Raw genomic sequence first — 21,732 nt, forward strand, 5'->3', positions numbered from 1 at the left:
GGTAGTTGTTTTAAGCCAGCCAGCTGCTCATGTAAGCGCGATTCAAAATGTAGATTAGATTCGCACTGGTAAGTGCGCACGGCAAACATACAGCGGAAGAACTGCAAGACCGATCATGGGATGGTAAAAAACAACCAGGTCACACAAACACACACTTACGGACACATACAGTGCACCTAAAGGAGCTGTCCGTGTGGATTGCGATCTCCCCCAACAGGATACTTACAATAATTGATCAATAGATCAGGGACTGAAGTCCGCGCGCCGCCCACCTACATTATGCGCACGTGATCCGACGCTAGGCCCGAAGGGGCGACAGTGCACTCGGCACTGCGAACGACGGACGGGAATCCGTAGGGAGAAAGTCAGTCTGGATAACCTCCTAATCTCCCTGCCCCGGTGCCTGCCTCCCCCTACACTCATCGGTAAGTTCCTCCGTTCCCGCCTCCCGTCGGTTACTTTTAAACATCCCTTCTCCTCGCTTCCCCCGAGTACCTCTGTCCCTTGGATGTGGTCCTGAAAGCTGACAACGTTGCGCCCCTCTCAGAAAGTCAGACACACTCTATTGCCCGGATTTCCTTTCAAAGAGCCTCCAAACCTCCCCTCCAAGCTCGACCACGTCGTATCCCTTCCCAGTCCTTTAGATCTTACGTGTAACAAACCTAAGCGAGCTCTCGCAAACCACCCCTCATGGCTAACGACGAGTACGATGTGAGTATCCTCTTTCTCCCATTCGTACCCCTTGCCAAGCAACGGTATAACTGACGGGCTACTTGGTAGTTTCTCTTCAAAGGTAAAGTTGCCACTTCCCGTCTCCGCAGTCGCCGCTCGATCCCGTCGCCTCTATTGTCGGCCGCATTTCGCGATACACGGCTAACCAACGACGGTTTGTTCTGAACAGTTGTCCTGATTGGAGACTCTGGTGTTGGAAAGTCCAACCTTTTGAGTCGTTTCACCCGTAACGAGTTCAACCTGGACTCCAAGTCCACCATCGGTGTCGAGTTCGCTACCCGCTCGATCCAGGTCGATTCCAAGACGATCAAGGCTCAGATTTGGGATACTGCTGGTCAGGAACGTTACCGTGCTATCACCTCCGCTTACTATCGGGGTGCTGTCGGTGCTCTTCTCGTCTACGATATCAGTAAGCACCAGACCTACGACAATGTCAACCGGTGGTTGAAGGAACTCCGGGATCATGCCGACTCCAACATCGTCATCATGCTGGTTGGTAACAAGAGTGATTTGAGGCACCTGCGGGCTGTGCCCACGGAAGAGGCCAAGCAATTTGCGAGTATGTTGGGACCTTCGCCGATGGCGACCCATGGGTTGAATTTTCTGGCGTGCTAACATGCTACTAGGCGAGAACAACCTCTCTTTCATCGAGACATCTGCCCTTGACGCCAGCAACGTTGAGCTTGCTTTCCAGAACATCCTGACAGGTTAGACTTGCCCCCGGTAAATCTGTTCGCCAGACGAACTTCGGCTTGCTGACATTCTTGTTACTTTCAGAAATCTACCGCATCGTCTCCAGCAAGGCTCTGGATGGCGGTGATGCTGGCCAGACCGTTCTGGGCGACCGCCGCGACATGGTGCGGATCGACGAGTCGGAGGACCCGAAGACCAAGCAGGGATGCTGTTAAGGGGCCACGAGATCGGGGAATGTGTGACACGTCAACCGCAACGACTTTTTATTTTTGTGATGTGATAATTGAACGGTCTTGAACTCTCTTTTTGTCTGTTACTTAGCCTCCTGGAGATGATACACAAGAGGGACGTTGTTAGGAATGGCACCTGGGGTCATGGACATTGTACGGCGGTGTTTGTTGGACATCACATTCTCCCGACACCTTGTTCGCTTTGCCTTTTATATCTTCTGTTTCCCTTTTATCACTTTCCTCCCTTTCTTTTTGTTTCCCTTTCTTGTTGATTTCCTCCACCCCCCTTTCCTCTTTTTACTTCCCAATATTCTAACCTGATGAGAAATTGATCTGAATAACGTCTTATTGCTCTTTGCCCCCCATGATGTCTGCCTGATGACGGAAACCCAAAACCCTATTTGGTTTAACGAATGTTGTTCTATCTCCCCACTTTCCCCTCGGCGTCTTATCCGTGGCTCTACAGGATGTCTGTTCGGTATGCACAGTGTTTTTTGCTAAGATTACTCGCCTATAAATGCAATGAAAGAAGAAAAGAGAGAAAAAAAAAAAAAAAAAGAATGATAAAAAGTGACCCGTAAGAAAAGCAAAGCAAGCAATCGTCCCTTCTGGCCGCCTCGGATGGGGCCCGACGCCCGTTGGTTTGCCCGTTACTAGCCATTAATAATTCGCCAACCCCATGCGGGCATCACCCCCCGACCCACTATTGACCCGGGAGCTCCACAGCTACTTTTCTCTTTCCTCTCGCTCTCTCTCTCTCATCGCTACACACAGTACTCACTCGACCATCATAAATTACAATGTAGGAGAATTATCTAGTCTACAGATGAACTATGTACACAGATACTACACAATCTCACAGCCACATTTCCGGCCCCACTCATCCTTCCTAACTACTAACCAACCACTCCGGCAATTCCTTATGTAAGACCGCCTCGGTTTCAAAAGGTTGCTTCCTTCACAGCGGTCTCCACTCATTCCTACCCACTGTTAGCCGCCGCGGCTGAATTCATTCCCCGTCTGGTCTAGACTGGGTTGATCAGGGGGGGAGAGGAGAAGGGAAGAATTGACTAGGGGGGTTGTTTTTTCTGACCTGACTGCCTTGCCTTTTTTTTTTTTTGGTGAGTTGGGGGCTACTTAAGCTGCGTATTAGTGACTTGCGTGCTGGATTGTATTAAGGGTTGAGAGATATGGTGTGTGTGTGGGAAGCCTACTTATAGCAGAGATAGATAGTATTGGTAGTGACTAGTCATTGATTAGCGGAATAGAGTTCCGTTTGACAGGTAGCTATCTATCTACTAGCTGCGGTTGCTCTTATGCTCTGGGTTTGGACACGTGGGTGGGAGATGATCGGTCGACGTGTAGGTAGGTAGGTAGGTAGGTAGGTAGGTAGATACAGTGAGTGAGAGCTTATTAGGGATTGCTGGTATGGACTCTCCATTAGAGGAGCAATTAAGCCTGTTCTGCTGTACGCACTACTATAGATTTAGATGTCAGGAACGGGATGATGGGTCAGAATGGATAGTTACTTAATGCAGATGACAGTGAGTCAGTTGTTTGCTTGGCGTGCATGGTATACTGTCTACTGGCGAAGTTTGATCAGATGCCTATGTATATCAGACACTGGACATTCATGAATATTACCAACCAGTGCGGAGTAAGTAGATTTTGAGAAAACTTGATAGTAGTCACACAAGGGATAACGTTAACATCGCACAGCTGATGGTTCTCACTCATTAACTACTGTAACACTAACATGTCTCCTACAGTAATTGATATGCTACGCGGTATGACAGCAAACAAACAGATACAGTTGCATCACATCAATCCCACACCACGCCAACCTCCCGGTCTGCAATAGCAGCTCGAAACTCATCAATATCATCTCCCCGCTCTTTCATCACCCACTCCAGCGTATCGCCAAACGTTTCGCCATTGTCACGGAACCAGTCCCCAAAGGAGCGTACATAGGTCTCCACCTGTTCTTTAAGAGGTGCATGCTCCCGCAGCCAGATAACCTGGCCTGGATCGAGTTTCAGCATGTCCTGCACCACATAGTAATGTGGGATCTCGTCACCCCAACCTTCAACACCAGGGTCATGGAAGTAATCGTTCCGATACCGGGACTTGTATTTAGCGGGCGATTCAGTGAAGTTGCTAGGGTGCGCGGTGTGGAAATACTGCTCGGCTGAATTGGCGTCCTTCTCGAACAGACTAGGTGCACCAGCGGGACTACTGCTCGAAGGGTAATTTAGATGGATATTGAACGTCAATTGATGGTTACTTTCCGGGTAGCGTTTTCGGAACTTTCGTTGGATGGTCCCGTTGCTGGGACAGATGTGGTTCTGTACGATATCACCGATGATCAAACGCACGTCCTCAATCTCGGCCAGCTCGGCTGTGGACCAGTTGTGCAAGAGTTGGGCACGCTCGGAAACGATGTGTGGAAGGGTGCGGCTAAAGCGACTGTAAGACTCCGTATGAAAGGCTCGATGGTACAGCCAGAGACGATAGATTGCACGGCGGAGACGGAACCGCTCATCATCATCCAGCGAGCGACGATTCTCAAAATCGGTCTTCCATTTCTTAACCGGATATATGGTTTCCCACTTCTGGGCCACGTGCCCGATCTGGACTATTTGTTTAAGGAGGGAGTTGGTTATGGGGGCGGTACGAAATAGGTGGGCACGTTGGCTGGTATTCTGTGTGACGATCTGGATGATATCATCCAATGGACCGAACTCAGACTCGGCAACATCAACGAGGATTTGTAGCTTATTGGACCGGTGGAAGACGGTATGAAGTCGCCGGCAAGTCATTGCAAGGTTCATAACATCGGTGACAGAATCGCATGAGCGAAATATATAGAGCAATAGCTCTGTGGCCAGTTGATGGAAGGGCATGGTTCAATGGTTTGAAGGATCTAGAGGCGTCAGCAAATACGGAGTACACCAGTAGGTCTTATAGACCGACCACGCGTACCTAGTACAGTTAACTTGGGTCAAATGGTATGGAGAGAGTTATATTGTTCAATTTCGAGTCTTAGGCAGAGGTAGCCTCGGCGCTGTAGTGAGTCAACGCCGTCGCGATCACGATCTAACTCTAGGTCGCGACCCCGCCCTTGGGGGTGAACAAAACACAGTGGAAGCAAGACAGAGTGGAGGCCATTGTGGAAGAAGGTGCATGAGCACCCAGCAACCACCCAGGGCTGTATTGCGAAAGGGATGCCATGATGACGAGCGAAAGGGTGCAGTTGCGCTGAGGAAATCCGGGGCAGGCAAAGGGAGACCCGCCGCTAAGTCACTTGACAGGATCCCCTTCATCATTCCGCTTTCCAGCCAGACCGACGCTCCTCCGCAGATGCGCCATTGCTCCATTGGTTCACCAGCTACTCCGTACTCTAAGTCAAATTGCGACATATAGCTTGAGAACATACAGCACATTAGTTCAATGCCTCCCTTGCTGCATGTCATAACCCTTTCTTGGAAAGCTGCAAGACTGACCTCTCCCCGTTTACCAATCACCGAGGCCCATAGCAACGATGTCAACCCAACCAGGAACTCTAGGGGTTGTGTATTCTATGATTAGATTCATGGGAACAGGACAATAGTGAACCGTAGCATCAAAACTTTTATTATTATTTCACACCAGACGCCAGCAGGACCATGCATGTACCCCTCGCATCAATACATATACATCCCTTGAGGATATCAAGTCTAATAGGGCGTAAAACAACAGAAAGAACCAACAAAACGGGAATCCATCACTTGAACAGTTGCCTCGTGTCGAGCGCATCCGGCTTCCTCTCGCCTTCTCCCAGTCCCAGGGTCGACCGCTTCGCGAACCGGTCGGTCTGCACATCTCTGCGCTTGGCGTAGCGAGCAGCCTTGCTCATGCGGACCTCGCGACGGACCTGGTTCGGGCTCACGTACTCCTTGTTCTCATAGATGACAGGGCCGCCAAAGCTGCCCTCCAAGATGACAATAGGCGTAAGAACAAAACGGGGGCCGATCTCGACCAGAGAAACCTCCGGCTGACCGTCCTTGCTCTTGGGAGCTGGCTTGGCATCTGCACCATCCTCAGTCTTCTTTCCAGCCTCAGACTCGCGGATCTCGTAGACACGGATCCAGATCTTGCCATCCACACCAAAGACACCAATGATGCGGTCAATGAACGGCTTCATACCCTTAACACCACGCTTAGGGACACAGAAGACCCCGCGCAGCATCTCTCTGATCAGACCCCGGTATTCGTTGCCGGGTTGGCTCATGAGCGGACCCTGTTCGTCGAAAGAGCGATCGAAAACAACAAGACCACGGCCACCCTTGAGGCAGTTGCCGCTGAAACCAGCATTCAATTCGGCCATGGTGTGCAAGTTGGCGACGTGGAACTTGATCGTCGGTCCGTTGGGAGGGCGAGCAAGCCAAAGGTACAAGTCCTGACCCTGCTTACGAGCCTCGAGGAAGAAAATCACGTTGCAGGAGTGAAGGTCGGCGAGAGAGTTAAGGAGCAGGTTGTATCCAGCGGTCTTCTTCTTGGTATCGAGTTTGCTTTCCTTGTGAGTGTGAGGGAGCAGAGACGCAAGGTCGGCGAGCAGGTGTCGATGGCTGCAACAAACAGAAAATATCAGCATCACATTCGCATTTCACATATAACATCTGGACGAAGACATTAGGCATACCGGTATGTCACACCTCGGGAGGTCAGCATCAGTACACGAGTCTTGGGCATGAATCCCTGAGCGAGCTGCTTCTTGGCCGATTCGGTCGTAGTTTCTTCATCGCTTTCACTGTCGGTGGTGTCGTCGGCATTGTCGAGAAGTTCCTCCATCTCGATATCCTCCTCATCAAACTCCTCCTCCTTGGCGAGCTGACGAGCTGCCTTCTTCGAAATAGTCTTGTAAACAGATGCCATGGTGTATGGGTTGTAGGAATTTGGAGACTCCGAATCTGTTGATCGCCCGCAAATTCAGAAAAAGCTGCGGGCAGAATAATTTTTGGCTGCGACCGCCTTCCGCATACATTTTTTTTATAATCACGTGACAATAACCTTTTCCTACAGTTGAATCTAGATTCTTATCACGTGTAATCATAACAATCATGCTTATAGTTTATCGCCTCAACGATAATATGCACGATATGCTTATAAGTTGCTAATCTTGCAGCTTAAATGGTTGTTTTTAGTTCATCACGAAGCATAACGGCTGCACTCGCAGTGGTTTTTGCTCTCCTACCATCGAGCCCACCATGACATATTTTCACTGCTTGTTACCCTGCAAAATTACTCTCTGCAACAATACACAACGTCTCTAAGGAAAAGATTCCAAAGCTCTTGCAAGCCCTGAAAACCCCTCCTGGGAGACCTTCATACCCGCAAGTCGGTTGGCAAATCCCAATTTCTGGGATAGGCTCCATTTATTTCCTCGACAGATTAGTGCGTATAGCATACCGGCTATAAAAGTGTCACCTGCGCCAATCGGGCTTGTTCAATGTTAGAAGCAGTGTCGGTAATTCCAACAATTGTCGCAAAGGGTACAAACAATAACCCGGACTAAGGGAGTGATGAAAACATAGCAGACTTACTCGATGACTTGGAAGTTTGCTGCAGAATATGCAGGACTATGAACTGAAGTCTGCGTTTTGGGCTCAAAAGCCACAGCACCGTCTTGACCCCAAGTGCAGCACAGCAACGACCTGGAAAAATCAGTACCCTTAGTCTCAGCGTGTAAATTTCAGCAAGAACCATACGTTTTTCGTGTCAATGTCGATTCTTTCCGAACACATTCTTCAGCAGTATGATATCCGTTTCCCTGCGATTCGGTGTTTAGAGGGACGCATGATATGGACTTCTTGATCAAGGGGCCCTTACTTGAGCCCAGCTCTTCGAGTAGAACACTACATCAGCTTCCTCTGCTAGGTTCTGCAAACCCTCGCGCCCAGGCTTCTCAACCTCGACGCTGATAGTCGCGGATGGGTACCGCTGACGGAGATATCGGATACATGATAAAGTCACGTCAGGTATCCGACCCTGTTAACGAAGTTGTTAGCTCCGGAGAATGCATCATAAATGTAATGACAAACCTCGAAATGGAACCAATTTGGGTTGGTGAGATTGCCTGCAATCTGGGTAAACTCATCCACGGTCATCTCAGGCAGTTCATTGTAGTTGACAATGGTACGACTGCCAGACGATTCACTCTTGATGATGTAACTTGAGGCAGGCTCATTGAAGGCCTCTCGAAAGATACAATGAGACAGGTCAACGTGGGGCTTGAATGCTGACTGAATCTCTTGGGCAGCTGTAGACGTCTTCGCAGGTAGGACAGCGATCAGGTTCAGGGAGACATCAGTGGTTGAAGGGTCGTTCGTTGTTAACTGCTTCAAGACTTCCAGAGAGTTTGGACAGTTACCTCCCCTCCGATGAGAGATGCTAGAAGCTCGTAGCTTATCATCTTCTCCCGGATAGTGGGGTGTTCTGATACGAAGAGTTAGCTACTGAAAAAAGTTGGGAACTAGCAGTAGATGACGCCAACCAACGTTAGGATTGTATCCACATAGCATGCACCTATTGCGACCAAGGACATCTTGTTCACTTGGTAGCTCCTGCAGGGAGAAATGGTCTACTGAAGCAGAATATCTGCACCTTGTATGCCGAGAGGGGTATTGCGGTGGTGGGATTAGTCAGGACCCACTGTCGACATCATCGCTGAAGTTGGAGATCCACGATCGAGTAAACAGTAGGGAAACATGGAAGAACAGGCAACAGTGACACCAAATCTAGGTTTGAATCCTTCCTGTGAGTATTCACTGTGTAGAATTTGATATTTGTGGAAATAACCGTACGGTTGGCGGCTTCTCCCAAAGAGAAGTACTAGTAGTAACTAGTTATCGCGGAGAGAGTCACGCGAATATGCACAGAACCACGGCATCTTCCGTAAGTCTAGACAGTGGACATATAAAAATAGCATGAAACATCGGTACTACCTGCTAATTGTTTTGGTGCCAGTGATTGGTGTCTCATGGAAAGATTAATCATCCACTTTTGATTACAGGCAGAGGTACGTTTCCGGAATATTAGTATGATTTATATACTATTATAAATTATCATGCAGCTATCTGTGCCTGCATTGCCTACTCAAACATAAAGGTTGTCATAATGTACGTGTAAAAGCATGTAAAGTCTAAAGGTGACAGGACAAGTAGTGTTTGGCGATAATGCTCCAGGTACAGCTGTCTGGAGAAACTTCCAATTGGCAAAGTAGAGCCACAAATAGACCCTTTGATTACTCCTAGCTTTCACGCGTTACCAGTTGTCCTTGGCTGGTGAATAGTATTTTGGTATATATTCTGTCAACTCTCTTAATCCAGTTTCACGAAGATATGAGTAGTATGTAATAGCATCTCACCATGAGATATGACATGATACACACCCTTATTGGGATAGCAGTTCAATTGCGCAGTTCCGTCTTTCGCAAGTACGATTTTATCTTAGTGAACCTATATATCTGGTAACAAACACCTACTAAAAATGGGAGATCTGGACCTCAACCCTGTCTGTATTCACAGAACATGGACAGACTACCCAGAACCGACTGCCTAGAGTGCATCTAGACCCAACCTTAGCTTTGTTTTCTAGTGGGCTACACCCAGTCTCCCAATCCTGTGCCAGCAGCCCGACTCACTAGCCCGCGTGCACGGGTGAATAGCACCAATCAAGCTCGGTATTCCGTGACATTTACAGGAACAGGGCGCTAGGCATCTGTATGGAGCCAATGCCTAACTGCACATACCCTGGCTGTGTCAGAAACAAAGTGGAGCCCTCACGACAAGCATGAATACAGTACTTCGATTCACTCACAAAGGAGATACCGAAAGTTGTTCCGGTACTGGAATGTAGGTCTATAAGTATCAGGTCCAAAGCCATGTTCATCCGTCTCTCATCATTCACCTCCAACATCTTTCTCACACAGTGAACACTCCATATTCCATTGTGCCTGCACAGGAGGTCACCAACTTACTCACGTACATACGTTGGAGTAGCTGAGGCGATGGAAAGCCGGAGCCCAACTCCTACCAAAACCACCGTCAAGCCCAGTGCGTTTGGTACATCCCCTCCTCACATATCCCCCTATGAGTTGTCCTCCCTGACATGAGTGCTTCTGGCATAGCAGGTACTCTGAAGCCTGACCTAACCATGAATCATCAATCCGAGAATGATTTCGCATCTCCAACGAATCCATCATCTGCTACATCCACCGCTTCCAACTACAGACGCACCAAGTCCATGATGTCAATCGATGAGCCGGCTGTAAAGTTCTTGTACACCATTATGAAACAGTTGGACTTGAGAACGGTTCGTGAATGAAGCTCTGGAAGACAGTAATAGTGGCTGACAACTGAGTAGATCGACTGGGCCTTGGTTGCCTCGCAGTTGAATATCTCCAATGGGCATGCTGCAAGAATGCGGTACTCGCGGCTCAAAGGCCAGCTGGAGAATCAAGGGCCCAACCAGAAAGTGGTGCGTCCGAAAAGATCCGAGAACAGAAGGTCGGCTAGAGCAAGCTCCGATAGGGCAGGGGCAACGACTGTGCCGGCGACTTCTTACCCTGACTTTGAACCTTTCGTTCCCATTAAGGAGGAAATCAAGGAGGAAATCAAGGAGGAGGTCAAGGAGGAAAGTTACGGCGAGACAATGCCCCGTATGGCAGATATACCTCTCGCTCCTCCTCATGCCATGCATCCGGGACCGTTCTTCCCCCATATGGCATATCCGTGGGGATTCTACTACCCGCACAGATACAGTATGGATGAATATAACATGTACACACCGATGGGAGGATTTGCAGGTAGTTTCTACCAGCAGCAGCATCATGAGCAGCAGTACTTACCATCTTCTATGGCTTCAGTTGGCTGGGAGGCCTATAAGTCTGAGCCAGAAGACGAGGAGAAGAAGCTGGACGAGATTAAAGAAGAACCGGTCGACAAAGGCAAAAGTGTAGATAGGGAGGCCAAGGAGGAATTATCGGACAGAAAGTCGAAGATTACTGTCATTGAGGACTGACGGACATCAGTCTCAATTCTTGTTTCTGCATTTGAGATAGATAGTGGCAGGTAGAACTCGGTCCTTGTGGGATCTGGAAGCGGGTTTTCTGGGGATTTGTTGCTGGCTTGGACAAACGACCACAAGGACCGATGTCCTTTTGCTGAAACAAACCTGATAGCAGAAATATGATATTGCTTTTGCTTATGAAGTCATTCTTTAGTTGGGCGGTAGTTTTGACATTGATGGTGCGTAGCATCTAATAACCCGCTTCACTTTTCCCTCATACCACCATCAACAGATATTACCAGCTACGCTGGGAGAGTGGACCGGGAGTTGGCTTCGCCAATTAACCTGAAATAGTAGCTAACTGCTCTGTGAGGCATCTCACATTTTGGCGTGTTTATACAGTGGGGCTTTGTGACTTAACCTCTCACTTGTTTCTGTTCTTCACCACCCGAACGGTCCCTCTTCATCTCCTTTCCATCTTGGTGATTAGCCCGTTTACTTTTACTCACTTGTCATATCTGAATCATCTAACCTACAACATCTCTACGTAATACCATCTCGACAACCGAATACTCTAAATTTCGCCATGGATAAAGCCACGAAATCAAAGGCCGCGAAGTCCATCAACGCCGGTCTAGAAATCCCTTATGCAGACGCGCAGTTCTTCCTCGCCTGTCTGCAGTGCATGGGGGACGACAAACAGGTAATTTATCTCTCATGGCACATATAGGCTCTACTAATACCCACTTGCTTTCTTCAGATCGATCTTACCAAGGTTGGAGACATGATGGGTTACAGCAATGTTGCTTCAGTCGGCAACCGTTTCCGTGCCATTCGCAAGCGCTACAATTTGAACAATATTGAGGCCAAGTCCGGCTCTGGCGTACTCAAGAGTGCAGGTGCCAATGGCGATAAGGATAAAGGCGCTGCAGGTGCTACCGAGGCCGGTGATGCCGTCGCAGAGCAGTCTGACTCCGACGTGCCTACTCCCGTCAAGCCCAAGGGCAGAAAAGTCGCCGCGCGTAAGGGAGCGAAGGCTACTACTTCGAAGCCCATCCCTGCCACTGGTACGCTTAAGTCGGAGACAAAGGGCCGCAAGCGCGGGGCTAAATCGGCTGTTGTTGTGAAGGAGGAAAAGGAAGACGATGCAGACAGTCTCATGGAAGACAATACCCCGGATGATGGCATGGAGTGTGCTACGGCTTGAACTTCTATACGCGATTCTGCTGAACGCTTATGTGGATTTCAGACAAATGAGTCCATATAGCCATATAGTTTGTTCATTTCATTGTCTTCATTTGGTCTACATTGTCGTGGAAGGTCCATTTAGCGCGAAGAACTTTGAAGGAGGACTATCTGGAAGGACTGGAGATTAACGCAGTTTGTATTTCCCTACCACATTGCAGGGCTTGCCTTGTTACTGGTGTTGGGAAGTTTACTCTACTCGCAGATTCTAAACATCGGGGTTGATTGGGAGGGCTCTGTAGCCTTAGAGCACTAATTCCTGCTAAATAAGAAAATCAGCCTACTGACTGCCCACTCCGTATAGCCGTTGCTCAGAAGTGCCAGAACGTAGTATCCTATCACTGTTCTCTAGAGACCCTTCACTTCTCCACTTTCCAGTCTGAGATGCCCGAACGGATGTCGACTATCTGATTTATTCACAAGAAACCTAAGCGAAGCCAGCAGTGACTCCGCTAACCACATTCCCTCAGCCCTCCGCTCGTCTCAGTGTTCCTGCCCTCCCACCTTCTTTCTCTTCTTCTCTTCTTTCTGCCTACTTCTGTCCATCCTCCTACTCTATCTCTCCTACGCTCATCCCTATATCCACCGTTCACACTTTCCCAAGCGATCATCTTCCCTAACACTCGACCGAGTCCAAGATCACACGAAACGAGAGGATTCTCACTCACATCTACTCACGCCTCGCCCATCTTACAACTTGACTCGAGCAGAAATAAACCCAGCTCAACATGTCTACCACAACTACACCATCCAAGCCCGACCGCATCACCCCGGAAGAGCAGCTTCAATTCCTCCTCAGCTGCATCCGCCACTCTAACAGCGGCAAGGTGCGTACCCTTCACTCTATCTCATCATATCCTCCCAGAGCAAAACAGACTAATATAACAATCTCAAAGATCGACTTCACCGTCGTTGCACAAGAATGCAATATCATCACCAAGGCCGCTGCGTACGTTCATATCCTGTCCCTTCAGTTCTCCAACTTCCTCCCTCACATACACATTCACACCGACACATACTATATACTATCTATCTTTCCTCCAACCCCATATCATAATCGCCTGATCCTACGCATTTCACATATAAACCATACTAGTATACGCGCAATACCCCACTAACCTTCTACCACTACATACAAACAGAGCCAAGCGCTACGAACGCCTCCTGAAAGCACACGGCATCAACACCTCAGGCGGCTCACTCCCCTCTGCCAACAACACGCCCGCTAGGAAGCGGACCGGGGCTAGTACCAGCACTACTACCGCTACAGAGAGCACGACTCCATCTACACCTACCAAGGCCAGAAAGCGCAAGGCCGATGGCATCAGCGATGCATCGAAGAAGGCCAAGGGGTTGAAGAAGATGGCTGTCGCTAGGGCTGAGAGTTTGATGCAGAAGAAGCAGCATGCTGGTGTTGGGATCAAGAAGGAGGAAGATGATGATGAGACTGAGGAGGATGAGGAGGTGAGGGCGGCTTTGTGGGAGGAGGGACTCTCTGATCGGGTTCATGGTGATGGTGAGGAGTTGGCTGTGGATGGTGAGGAGGAGGGGGTGGAGGGCGATGATGTGGAGGTGGATGAGGCTTGAGGGCTTTGGCTTTTATTGCTTTGAATTACATGATTGATTGGTCGGTTGGGTGGATGATGCATTCAACTTTAGGGAAAGATGAGTTACTGAGTGATCATTGATGGGGCAGAAGGATGGTTGGATGCGCTTTGACTTTTGCTTGCGGGCTTGCTTGTTATTAGGTTGGGCGATAAAGGATGGATATCGAATCATGCGATACTCCGACAGGATATTATGATGGACTTCAGGACTTGCATAAGGTTTCAATTACTGCAAATATGAACTAAACATTGATGGTATCAAGATACTCTATACTACCTAACAGGCTGTGAAGCAGATCGGACAAGTTCGCTCAAGGGGTATCTGTAAAGAAGACCGAACCGAAACCAACAAACAGCAGGAGAGCGCCATTTGGCTCCAGCCAACAGACAAACAGACACACAACCAAGAGCATAGAAGAAAATGAAGTTTTATAAGTGTGTTCAGGTGGACCTCGACAATTTACATAGGAATATACTGTATAGGGTATCACAACAAATCGAGGGAGGGGGCTTGGGAGCGGATTAGGAGACGACCACAAGGGGTATTTCTCTGTGAACGACCAGTGCTCACAGAGCTTAGATGTCTGCCATCACAGACTCAAGGATTTTGCGCTTATATTGCGACAGCATTCGCTCCTTTCGCTGCACCTGAGCTCGGAGCTTGAGGTAGCGTTGTTTCCACGTTGCGTCGGGGGTGGAATTCTCCGCATCCACTTCAAATTCTGCATCTGTCATGCTGTCGGCTTCTGCGATGCTGGCTTCAAGTTCCTCGGTTACCCGGGGCGTAAGGTCCAGCTTGTGACTGTCCGGAGTCGGGGTGCTGATGCTCAGGTCTCCGTACGTAACCTTCGTCGAGAACCGAAGTCCGTGCTTGTACTCATGAGAGATGGTGTACACATAGTTGGGGCTGCCGTCGGTGCTTGGTGTGCTTGAGGTTACAGCAGGCCCTGACTCGATATTTACAGTCATCAAGCTGTCCGTCACCCCTGGATAGCCAAATTGCTGTCCAAGCCCAAGATGCAAGGCGGACATGAGCGCCGCTAAGCCGGCTGGTAGCTTGGCATATGTAGTGGTCAAGCTGGACACTACAGACATTGCTAGAGCCCGGGCTTCTTCGGTGCTAATAGGAGCAGGCCGACCGGTGGTCTTTCCGCGAAGAAGTTCACTTGACAGTGCACGCACAACATCATCGGAAGATATATCCGCATGTGGTACGCTATTGCGGTTCGCATAGGCAGATGGGTTGGTGACGCCCACATTGCTCATGAAGTCGTTTAGAGGGGCCAGAGTACCGTTACGCTGCACTCCTTGTCCCTCCAATTTCGTTGACCCAGGAGCATTGTTGATACCGTTGACCATTAGGGTAGGAGGGGTTGCCAGACGGACAGGTGTGCCGGGATGAGGCGGTACCTGAAGCTGTAATTTATCTGGCTTGGGACCGAAATGGAACGGCGTAGGGGACTGCTGGAAAGGGGAGTGATTGAATCGACCAGCAGGGTCCTGATCGAGAAGCATAGCAGGGGAGTTTCGAAGCCCTGGACCCGGTAAATGGGATGGATCAGTGCGATTCGGATTAACTGGGAACGAGGAGAATGGTCCAGAGACAGTCCCTCGATTTGGCGGCCGACCTCTGGTCTTTCCATTGCTACCGGTGTTACTAGGCCAGGCAGATGACACTGCCGGGCCATGGCGTCGTTTAGGTCGCGCCTTTTCCCCGGAAGAAGACATTGTGACCGCCGAGCGCGGCTCTGCAGGCTGAATGAAGACTTCAGAATCATGCTGGCTCCTGGGTGCTATAGCAGAATGCGGATAACTCCCTGGGGACGAATCTCGTTCGATAGGTCGCCACCGCAGGTCCTGGTTCGACTGCGACGAAGGCTCAGAAGTCCCTTCCGGTGGGAATGGAGGTGCGCTGCCCATCCACGGATCATGCGATCCCATCTCGTCAGGGAAGGTGCTAAATGGCAGCGCACCTGGTGGATATGGTGTTGGAGGACCTGGGAATGGCCCTGGCTGCAGCACGCCCATTATTGGATCGAGATGGGGCCTTTTCGCCATGGCTAGTCTTTCGTTTTCTTCCTCGGCTCGCTTCCGGCCCCTTTTCGGCCTCCATTGCGGAACCAGAGCCCGTAGCGCAAGATCTTCTTCCAGTGGTACTCCATCGCGGCTGTCGCTGATTACATTGGCAGGCGGAAGGTGGGTGTAATAGGGATGCGGGTGACCAAGACAATACTCGAAAAATGCATCAACGTGCATTGCGCGCATCCAGCGCTAGCAATTGGTTAGTCCACTAGCCACATATTCTGTCCGGAATAACATTAGCGACAAACCTTGAGCCGAACAGCATATTGCTGGACCTTTTGGGTGCTCTGTTTCTTCTCCAAGGAAGGCGGTTCTACCCCCAGCTCGATCGCCAGTTGTATCCATGTCTTTAGCTCCTTACTATCTAGCTTCCGAATAAGCTCCCACAATGCGAATATACTGAAACTCTTGCCATCACTCCGGGGTGGGCAGCGAAAGTTCTTGCGGAGCTCTGAGGTATCCACGGATAAAGGGACATTTGGATTGCAATAGAAGACAAACATGATGTAGGCGTCATCAATGGAGCTGTCAGTCAGATCGCGAGATGGCAGGGATCGTGATTCTGTCTGGTCCATCGACTCCCGTGGCGGCCGTGGACGAATAGAATTATACATTGGAGGCGAGATCGAGGGTCCTGAGTGCGCCACCATTGCAGGTGGAGGAGGTGGAGGAGGCGGCGCTATCGACCGTGGGCCGGTTGGCGATGCCTGAAGACTGCGCGGGGTAGCTTTGCGCGCCAGAGGTGGAGACTTTGAGGGAGCTATGTGAGTGCGAGCACTGCCTATGGGAGAAGCGCTATGTAAACCAGGCTCCAGAGCCGGAGGATACCTTGCGTACTGTTGGATGACCATGGGTGGAGGCCCTAATTCAGTCCGTTCCGGCGGCACAGGTTGGTTCATCACGTTGGGAAAGGAAGATTCCATCTTGGTGGTTCTTTTGTGACACAAAGCAAGCAAAGAGCAAACACTGTGATTATGTGGACAAGAAAAGGGAAAAAGAAAGGAGAGAAAATCGCCGGATCGAAAGCGATTCTTTATATTTAATAGAGAGATTTTGGTGCAATGGTAAACACAGGAAGTAGTGACGATAATGATAATGATAATCAGAATAATAATAAGGATAGGAGGGAAGGTGGAGGAGTAAGTAGTATCATATGGATTTAGCTTTTGACTCGAAGAGAGATGAGATAGGGCAGATCTTCTTTCCAGCACGCGCCGACGTCGTAAGACCCTATCAGATCGCAAACCGCACGGGTAAAATTAGGGACCAGCCCAATGACGAGTAGTGCGCATGGGAGACAATCGATGGTTTAGGGGAGTTCGGGGGGTTGTTTTTCTCGCAAGTGTCAGAACAGGCAAAGATGATACCCGCTCGGGATTGTAAGCATCAATCCACGACGACGGCGACGAAGATTCGACCGACAGAGCATTGTCCCCAGGCGCCAAATGGAAGGGGGAGGAGAAAAAGAGGAGAAGGTGGCTGGCCGACGGCGGCGCTTTAAAGAAAGCCGGTGATAACTCGATTGGGAGGAGCTGACTTGACTTGTTTCTATTTCGGGACTTCAGGCCTATGCTGCGATGCCTGTTATAGTCTAGCGTTGTGGCCTTAGGGCGGGGGAACTTGATGCCTGGTCCTGTCACGCCGTCACACTCATCACATGTCTCCCCCGCTAGTCTACTTAGGCACTAGTGAATCCGCCGAACCCCCCTTATCGATAATGCCTCCCGCCTCCCGCCTGTCCGCCTTTCCGCCTTCCCCAACTGGGAAGCTGCGATGGACCTGGAACGGCGACATCATTCTTTCCTTTTCCTACTCACTACTCCGTAACTCACCTCCTCTTTCTTTCTCCTACGGCCAATCCTTTTTTTTCAAAATTTTACCTGCTCTTCTCACAATCTCTTCTCATCTTTCTTGGTGTTTATCCAGATGAAATGCGCTCCTCTCCCCTGCATCCCGCCTACCGTACACCACCTGGAGCTTAGTAGCAGCCGCACTAGCAGCAACAGCTCCTGTGCCGCCTGCCACTCCCTGTGGTCTCTCACACCGCCTACTATTAAATCAGTTTACTCGTCCCGCCATGGCTCCGTCATCGAGATCGTCTCGTCCCATCCGTTCCAGTCGCACCCAAGTCCAATCCTACCATGAAGAAAGCAGCTCCGAAGGTCGTGATGACGAAGATACCCAGTCAGACGAGGAACGAGCGAGGCGCTTGTCGCTTTCGCTGCGCCCCCGCAACTCAGCTCGCATGCCCAAATCCTACCGTGAGGAATCCACTGACGATGACTTTGATGCCACCAATGATGAGCCGGAGGCTGTAGTCCCTACGATTGACGCCCCTGAGCATCTTAATTACCCGTTTACTGAGACGAACAGTCGTTCCGCGCCATCACGAGCCCCGCGCAACCGAACGGTGAAGACTCGCTCCCAGACAAAGAACGTGGAAAAGCGCACGGGTCGGAGACGTATCGAGCTTGGCCGACCGCTCAAAAAACGTAGGAAGGTTGAGGAAGATAATACGCCAATTGTTACTTCGGGAGTCATTCCACCATGGCAAACTCTCCCATACCACATACTCTTTGACATATTCTCCTGTGCAGCAAGCCCACTAATGGATGAAAAGACGGCGAGTAGGCATAGCTCCGTCCAGTGGCTCGTGAACGTTGCTTTGATGTGTCATGCGTTTCATGAACCTGCGCTGGCGGCTCTCTATCATTGTCCTCCCCTCCTGCCAGCAGCCAAGGCTCATGCTTTGCTACAGCTCCTGGCTAAGCCCCAAGACTCTCTTTCCACTAATTACGTTAGCAAGGTCAAAGAATTGCATGTTGACGTTGAGAGTCTCTTATTCTACAAGAGCGGACCGACCCTGGGCTATTTTGAGTTGTCAAGGCTAATTGAACAAACCCCTCAGGTCAAAACACTGCGTCTCTACCATAAAGAAGATTACTTCCTGGGCGGCTCCCCCTGGCTGAATCCAAGGTCCAGATGGACATATCCGGACTCTCTCTTTGCATCACTGGTCTCCAGTTCAATACACCTGCGGTCATGGGAGTGGAACAGTCGTTTCATGGAGACCAGACAGTTGCTACCCACCATGCTGGAAAAACACCTGCAGCCCGCATTTCATAGACTCCAGGAACTTCGATTGTTGCACTTGACTTCGGAGGATGCGGATGGTGACGAGTTGGGCTCCGATGAAAACGAAGTGGTTCTCGCGACCGCCCTACGAGAACTCCCAGACCTGCGCCGCTTGGAATTTGTACAATGTTCCATTGTAAACGAGTACCTCTTTCCAAACTTGCCGATGGGACTTACTTCACTCACCATTAATAATTGCGACAACGTCACTGCCATGAATCTTGGCTCATTTCTCTTTTCCCATGGCCATCATCTACAAATTTTAGATCTGAGACATAACCGCCATCTAAGCCTAGCCTTCGCTGTGAATCTTGGAGAGTCCTGCAAGAATCTCGAGAAGTTTAAGATGGATATATCCATGTATGATGCGTCAAGCTATCACGACGTCGAACCCCACTTTCAAACCCTGCTTGACCTGTCAACCGGTGTTCCAACCTGGCCATCCACGCTGCAAGACATTGAAATGATTCAGTTGCGTAAATGGGACGATACGACCGCCGAGGTCTTCTTCGGAACGCTCATCGATGCGGCGTCCGAACTGCGAAATTTGCGACGACTTGTGATCAGTGCAATCCTCAAGATCGGCTGGCGAGATCGTGCGTCCTTCCGAGAAAAATGGATCGGAAAGTTAGAGAAGACGTTTTTACGACGAAGTCCACCCCCGGACCCCAACCTGCGTTCTATCCCTCGCGCCGCTCCGCAATCAGATGTAAACCACCAGAGTCGTAATCCACAAGCCGAGGAGACTCATACGCACTCTGACACCCAACATAGCGGGCTTTCGACGCCATCTAAACGCAAGAGCGCGCGTCTTGCTCTGAGGAAATTTTCCGAGACCGGCGATGATGAGACCGAAAACGCAGAGAAGCGGCAATCTCGGGAGGCCAGCGACAAGCCACTGACTGCGAGACAAGGCATGTGTGATGTTGTGATGGTCCGCATTGACAATCAGCGTCCGTCTGAGACACAATACAATGAGGGGGATTTTCTCGACGACGAGCTCAGTGGCGATGAAGACTGGAACGGGAATGATCTGGACGTCAATGATGGGAGACACGCGTGGTAAACTGATCTTTCAGACCTGTTGGCGATTACTTTTGCTTTATTTAGTTTGTTTCTCCTGATTTTACATGATACACACTGGGTAATTTGGTCAAGGAGTTCGGGATCGATAAAGTGTTGAATTCCGGGGATGGGGAGTTTCTTCTATAGGTGGGCAATAGGACTACGAGTGGACTGTTTTGCGATTTTTACCAAAGTAACATCTCTACTTTGTATCTTATGCGGGCAATTTTACCAATATTAGACGAAAGTTCGAGTGAAGCAATTGGTAGAAACAAGAACTCTATCATGGGGTAGAAGCATGCTGCTTGTTCAGAGGTAATGGTATTTCATATAGTTCCACATCAATTTATCAAGACACGATAACTGTCTGCCATGATACACTGAATGATACAATCCGCCCTTACAACAGGGACTCCTCCTGGTACTCCAAGTTACCGTTTCTGTTGGTGATGTGCTCGGCCAGGTTGACATCAGCGTCAAACTGCTCGCCCTCGGAGTTGGAGAGCTTAGCTCTCAGAACGGGAACATTGTCCTCGCCCTCGATGGCGAAGCTGATCTCTTCGGCGCTGCCAGCGAAGTCGTTGCCACCCCACAAGAAGCGACCTGTTGAGTGTAAGTGGTTAGCTTAGCTATAGAAGATGGCTGCACTCCGGTGGCCTGGTGACATATCACTTACCCTCCTCGTTTCCAATGCAAGAGTTGAGATCGAATCTAGATTCCACCATCTCTCCCTCTTCGTTGGCGACGATAGCGACCAGCCAGTGGTCCTCTTCGACGCGGATGTCCTCGGCGGTACGGTAGAAGCTCATTGTGATGGAGTTGTGAAAGAGGTTATGAGGGAATGGATGGAAGATGAATGTGTGATGAGATTGATTGCTTTGTGGTTGTGGTTTGTTTTGTTGATGGAGAAGACTGTTGAACTTGGGATGGAGGGGGGTTTTTATACCTCGTCGAGCCTCAGTGGAGTCGGCTCATCGCAGTCACCAAGAGATGCTGTGCATAGATATCATACACTTGGCCTCAGGTCATTTGCCAGTGGCTTGAGCACTCAATTAATTGATTGTCGACAACCTGGTAAGTAGGCAGGCCATTTTCGTGGGGGCTTCCTGGGATAGGGGAGTGCTATGCAACAACCCCAGTATGGAGTGAAGCACCAAGAACGGTGATTTGACGGTTCAACGTTGCTCGCCCCAGAAAGGCGCCGAAATTCCCACTATTGTGGCTTGTTGCTCCATAGAATCGACAATTATTGTTTCATGGTGGTCTCTGGGGCCAGTATTCCCCCACTCCGCGTGCTCAATGAAGCTTCTTGGCAGACAGGTCAGCGGTGGACCCTGAAAGGGTCCTTCCCCCTTCATCTCAGCCACAGACAGGGCTCCATCTCCCTTGCTAGTCGTCCGATTCCCTATAGTCCTAGGCAGCAGTCTTGGTATGGCGCTTGGTGCATGTCATGACCACCCCCCCTGTGCGTTGAAAATGGAATGGCGACATGCTTGTCATCGATGAGCATTTGCGGCTGGTGCTGGATCCGGCTGGTCGCAGATGCGTCGTCCATGGGCTTCTGTTGGGCTGACGGTCACTGGGCGCAACGACGCCCCACGGGATAATCCCTTGGCAAGTAAATCAGAGCCGACAGAATGACATAAGGCTGATTGACAACACTGGGTTTCTAGACTGAGCGATTCCGGGCGGAGTGGCTGTGTTTCAAACTTCTTGTCTTGCTGGCCAAGACGTTGAAAATGCCCCTGACAGGGCTGAGTGCCTCAGGCAAACAAAGAAACTTTGGAGCGTTTGGGAGACCGTTGGCTGGCAGCGCTTTGTATTCCGCGGATCCAAAACCTGTGGTGTGGCTTATCCCAGGAAAACCCCGCTATGGAAACTGTTTGACCTGGCGA

The 21,732-nt window shown here is 50.0% G+C and overlaps 9 protein-coding genes across 9 annotated transcripts; 5 read left to right on the plus strand and 4 right to left on the minus strand.

Moving 5' to 3' along the window:
* Nucleotides 1-396: 396 nt before the first annotated feature.
* On the plus strand, nucleotides 397-1,854 carry BO83DRAFT_888 (Rab family GTPase). Its single transcript, XM_025537688.1, has 6 exons — nucleotides 397-425; nucleotides 552-711; nucleotides 781-793; nucleotides 902-1,291; nucleotides 1,359-1,439; nucleotides 1,510-1,854. The coding sequence occupies exons 2-6, from the start codon at nucleotides 691-693 to the stop codon at nucleotides 1,638-1,640; spliced, it is 636 nt and encodes a 211-aa protein (XP_025393072.1). The 5' UTR covers nucleotides 397-425; nucleotides 552-690; the 3' UTR covers nucleotides 1,641-1,854.
* A 1,624-nt stretch (nucleotides 1,855-3,478) lies between these two features.
* Nucleotides 3,479-6,569, minus strand: BO83DRAFT_394598 (Brix-domain-containing protein; the record flags this gene model as incomplete). Its single annotated transcript, XM_025533020.1, has 6 exons — nucleotides 3,479-4,084; nucleotides 4,367-4,531; nucleotides 4,794-4,913; nucleotide 5,055; nucleotides 5,423-6,262; nucleotides 6,337-6,569. 6 exons carry the CDS (start codon nucleotides 6,567-6,569, stop codon nucleotides 3,479-3,481), a joined length of 1,965 nt encoding a protein of 654 aa, XP_025393073.1.
* Nucleotides 6,570-6,772: 203 nt separating this feature from the next.
* Nucleotides 6,773-8,238, minus strand: BO83DRAFT_328093 (ketohexokinase; the record flags this gene model as incomplete). The annotated part of the gene is made up of 6 exons (XM_025528146.1): nucleotides 6,773-7,135; nucleotides 7,238-7,348; nucleotides 7,403-7,464; nucleotides 7,524-7,682; nucleotides 7,736-8,129; nucleotides 8,192-8,238. The coding sequence occupies 6 exons, from the start codon at nucleotides 8,236-8,238 to the stop codon at nucleotides 6,964-6,966; spliced, it is 945 nt and encodes a 314-aa protein (XP_025393074.1). The 3' UTR covers nucleotides 6,773-6,963.
* A 1,464-nt stretch (nucleotides 8,239-9,702) lies between these two features.
* Nucleotides 9,703-10,715, plus strand: BO83DRAFT_394600 (uncharacterized protein; the record flags this gene model as incomplete). The annotated part of the gene is made up of 3 exons (XM_025533021.1): nucleotides 9,703-9,757; nucleotides 9,826-10,007; nucleotides 10,059-10,715. 3 exons carry the CDS (start codon nucleotides 9,703-9,705, stop codon nucleotides 10,713-10,715), a joined length of 894 nt encoding a protein of 297 aa, XP_025393075.1.
* A 574-nt stretch (nucleotides 10,716-11,289) lies between these two features.
* Nucleotides 11,290-11,910, plus strand: BO83DRAFT_394601 (uncharacterized protein; the record flags this gene model as incomplete). Its single annotated transcript, XM_025533022.1, has 2 exons — nucleotides 11,290-11,406; nucleotides 11,464-11,910. 2 exons carry the CDS (start codon nucleotides 11,290-11,292, stop codon nucleotides 11,908-11,910), a joined length of 564 nt encoding a protein of 187 aa, XP_025393076.1.
* Nucleotides 11,911-12,654: 744 nt separating this feature from the next.
* BO83DRAFT_351062 (uncharacterized protein) lies at nucleotides 12,655-13,980 on the plus strand (the record flags this gene model as incomplete). The annotated part of the gene is made up of 4 exons (XM_025528928.1): nucleotides 12,655-12,775; nucleotides 12,845-12,897; nucleotides 13,091-13,514; nucleotides 13,840-13,980. Exons 1-4 carry the CDS (start codon nucleotides 12,677-12,679, stop codon nucleotides 13,978-13,980), a joined length of 717 nt encoding a protein of 238 aa, XP_025393077.1. The 5' UTR covers nucleotides 12,655-12,676.
* On the minus strand, nucleotides 13,786-16,728 carry abp2 (putative ARS binding protein Abp2). The gene is made up of 2 exons (XM_025537729.1): nucleotides 15,886-16,728; nucleotides 13,786-15,826 (listed from the first exon to the last, which is right to left on the minus strand). Exons 1-2 carry the CDS (start codon nucleotides 16,558-16,560, stop codon nucleotides 14,132-14,134), a joined length of 2,370 nt encoding a protein of 789 aa, XP_025393078.1. The 5' UTR covers nucleotides 16,561-16,728; the 3' UTR covers nucleotides 13,786-14,131.
* A 704-nt stretch (nucleotides 16,729-17,432) lies between these two features.
* Nucleotides 17,433-20,061, plus strand: BO83DRAFT_373897 (uncharacterized protein). Its single transcript, XM_025530066.1, has one exon. It carries the CDS (start codon nucleotides 17,715-17,717, stop codon nucleotides 19,836-19,838), a length of 2,124 nt encoding a protein of 707 aa, XP_025393079.1. The 5' UTR covers nucleotides 17,433-17,714; the 3' UTR covers nucleotides 19,839-20,061.
* Nucleotides 20,062-20,137: 76 nt separating this feature from the next.
* Nucleotides 20,138-21,119, minus strand: BO83DRAFT_351071 (CVNH domain-containing protein). The gene is made up of 2 exons (XM_025528929.1): nucleotides 20,514-21,119; nucleotides 20,138-20,440 (listed from the first exon to the last, which is right to left on the minus strand). The coding sequence occupies exons 1-2, from the start codon at nucleotides 20,644-20,646 to the stop codon at nucleotides 20,238-20,240; spliced, it is 336 nt and encodes a 111-aa protein (XP_025393080.1). The 5' UTR covers nucleotides 20,647-21,119; the 3' UTR covers nucleotides 20,138-20,237.
* Between the last annotated feature and the right edge of the window lie 613 nt (nucleotides 21,120-21,732).

Source organism: Aspergillus eucalypticola (assembly GCF_003184535.1).
Source record: "Aspergillus eucalypticola CBS 122712 chromosome Unknown BO83scaffold_1, whole genome shotgun sequence".
NCBI lineage: Eukaryota > Fungi > Ascomycota > Eurotiomycetes > Eurotiales > Aspergillaceae > Aspergillus > Aspergillus eucalypticola.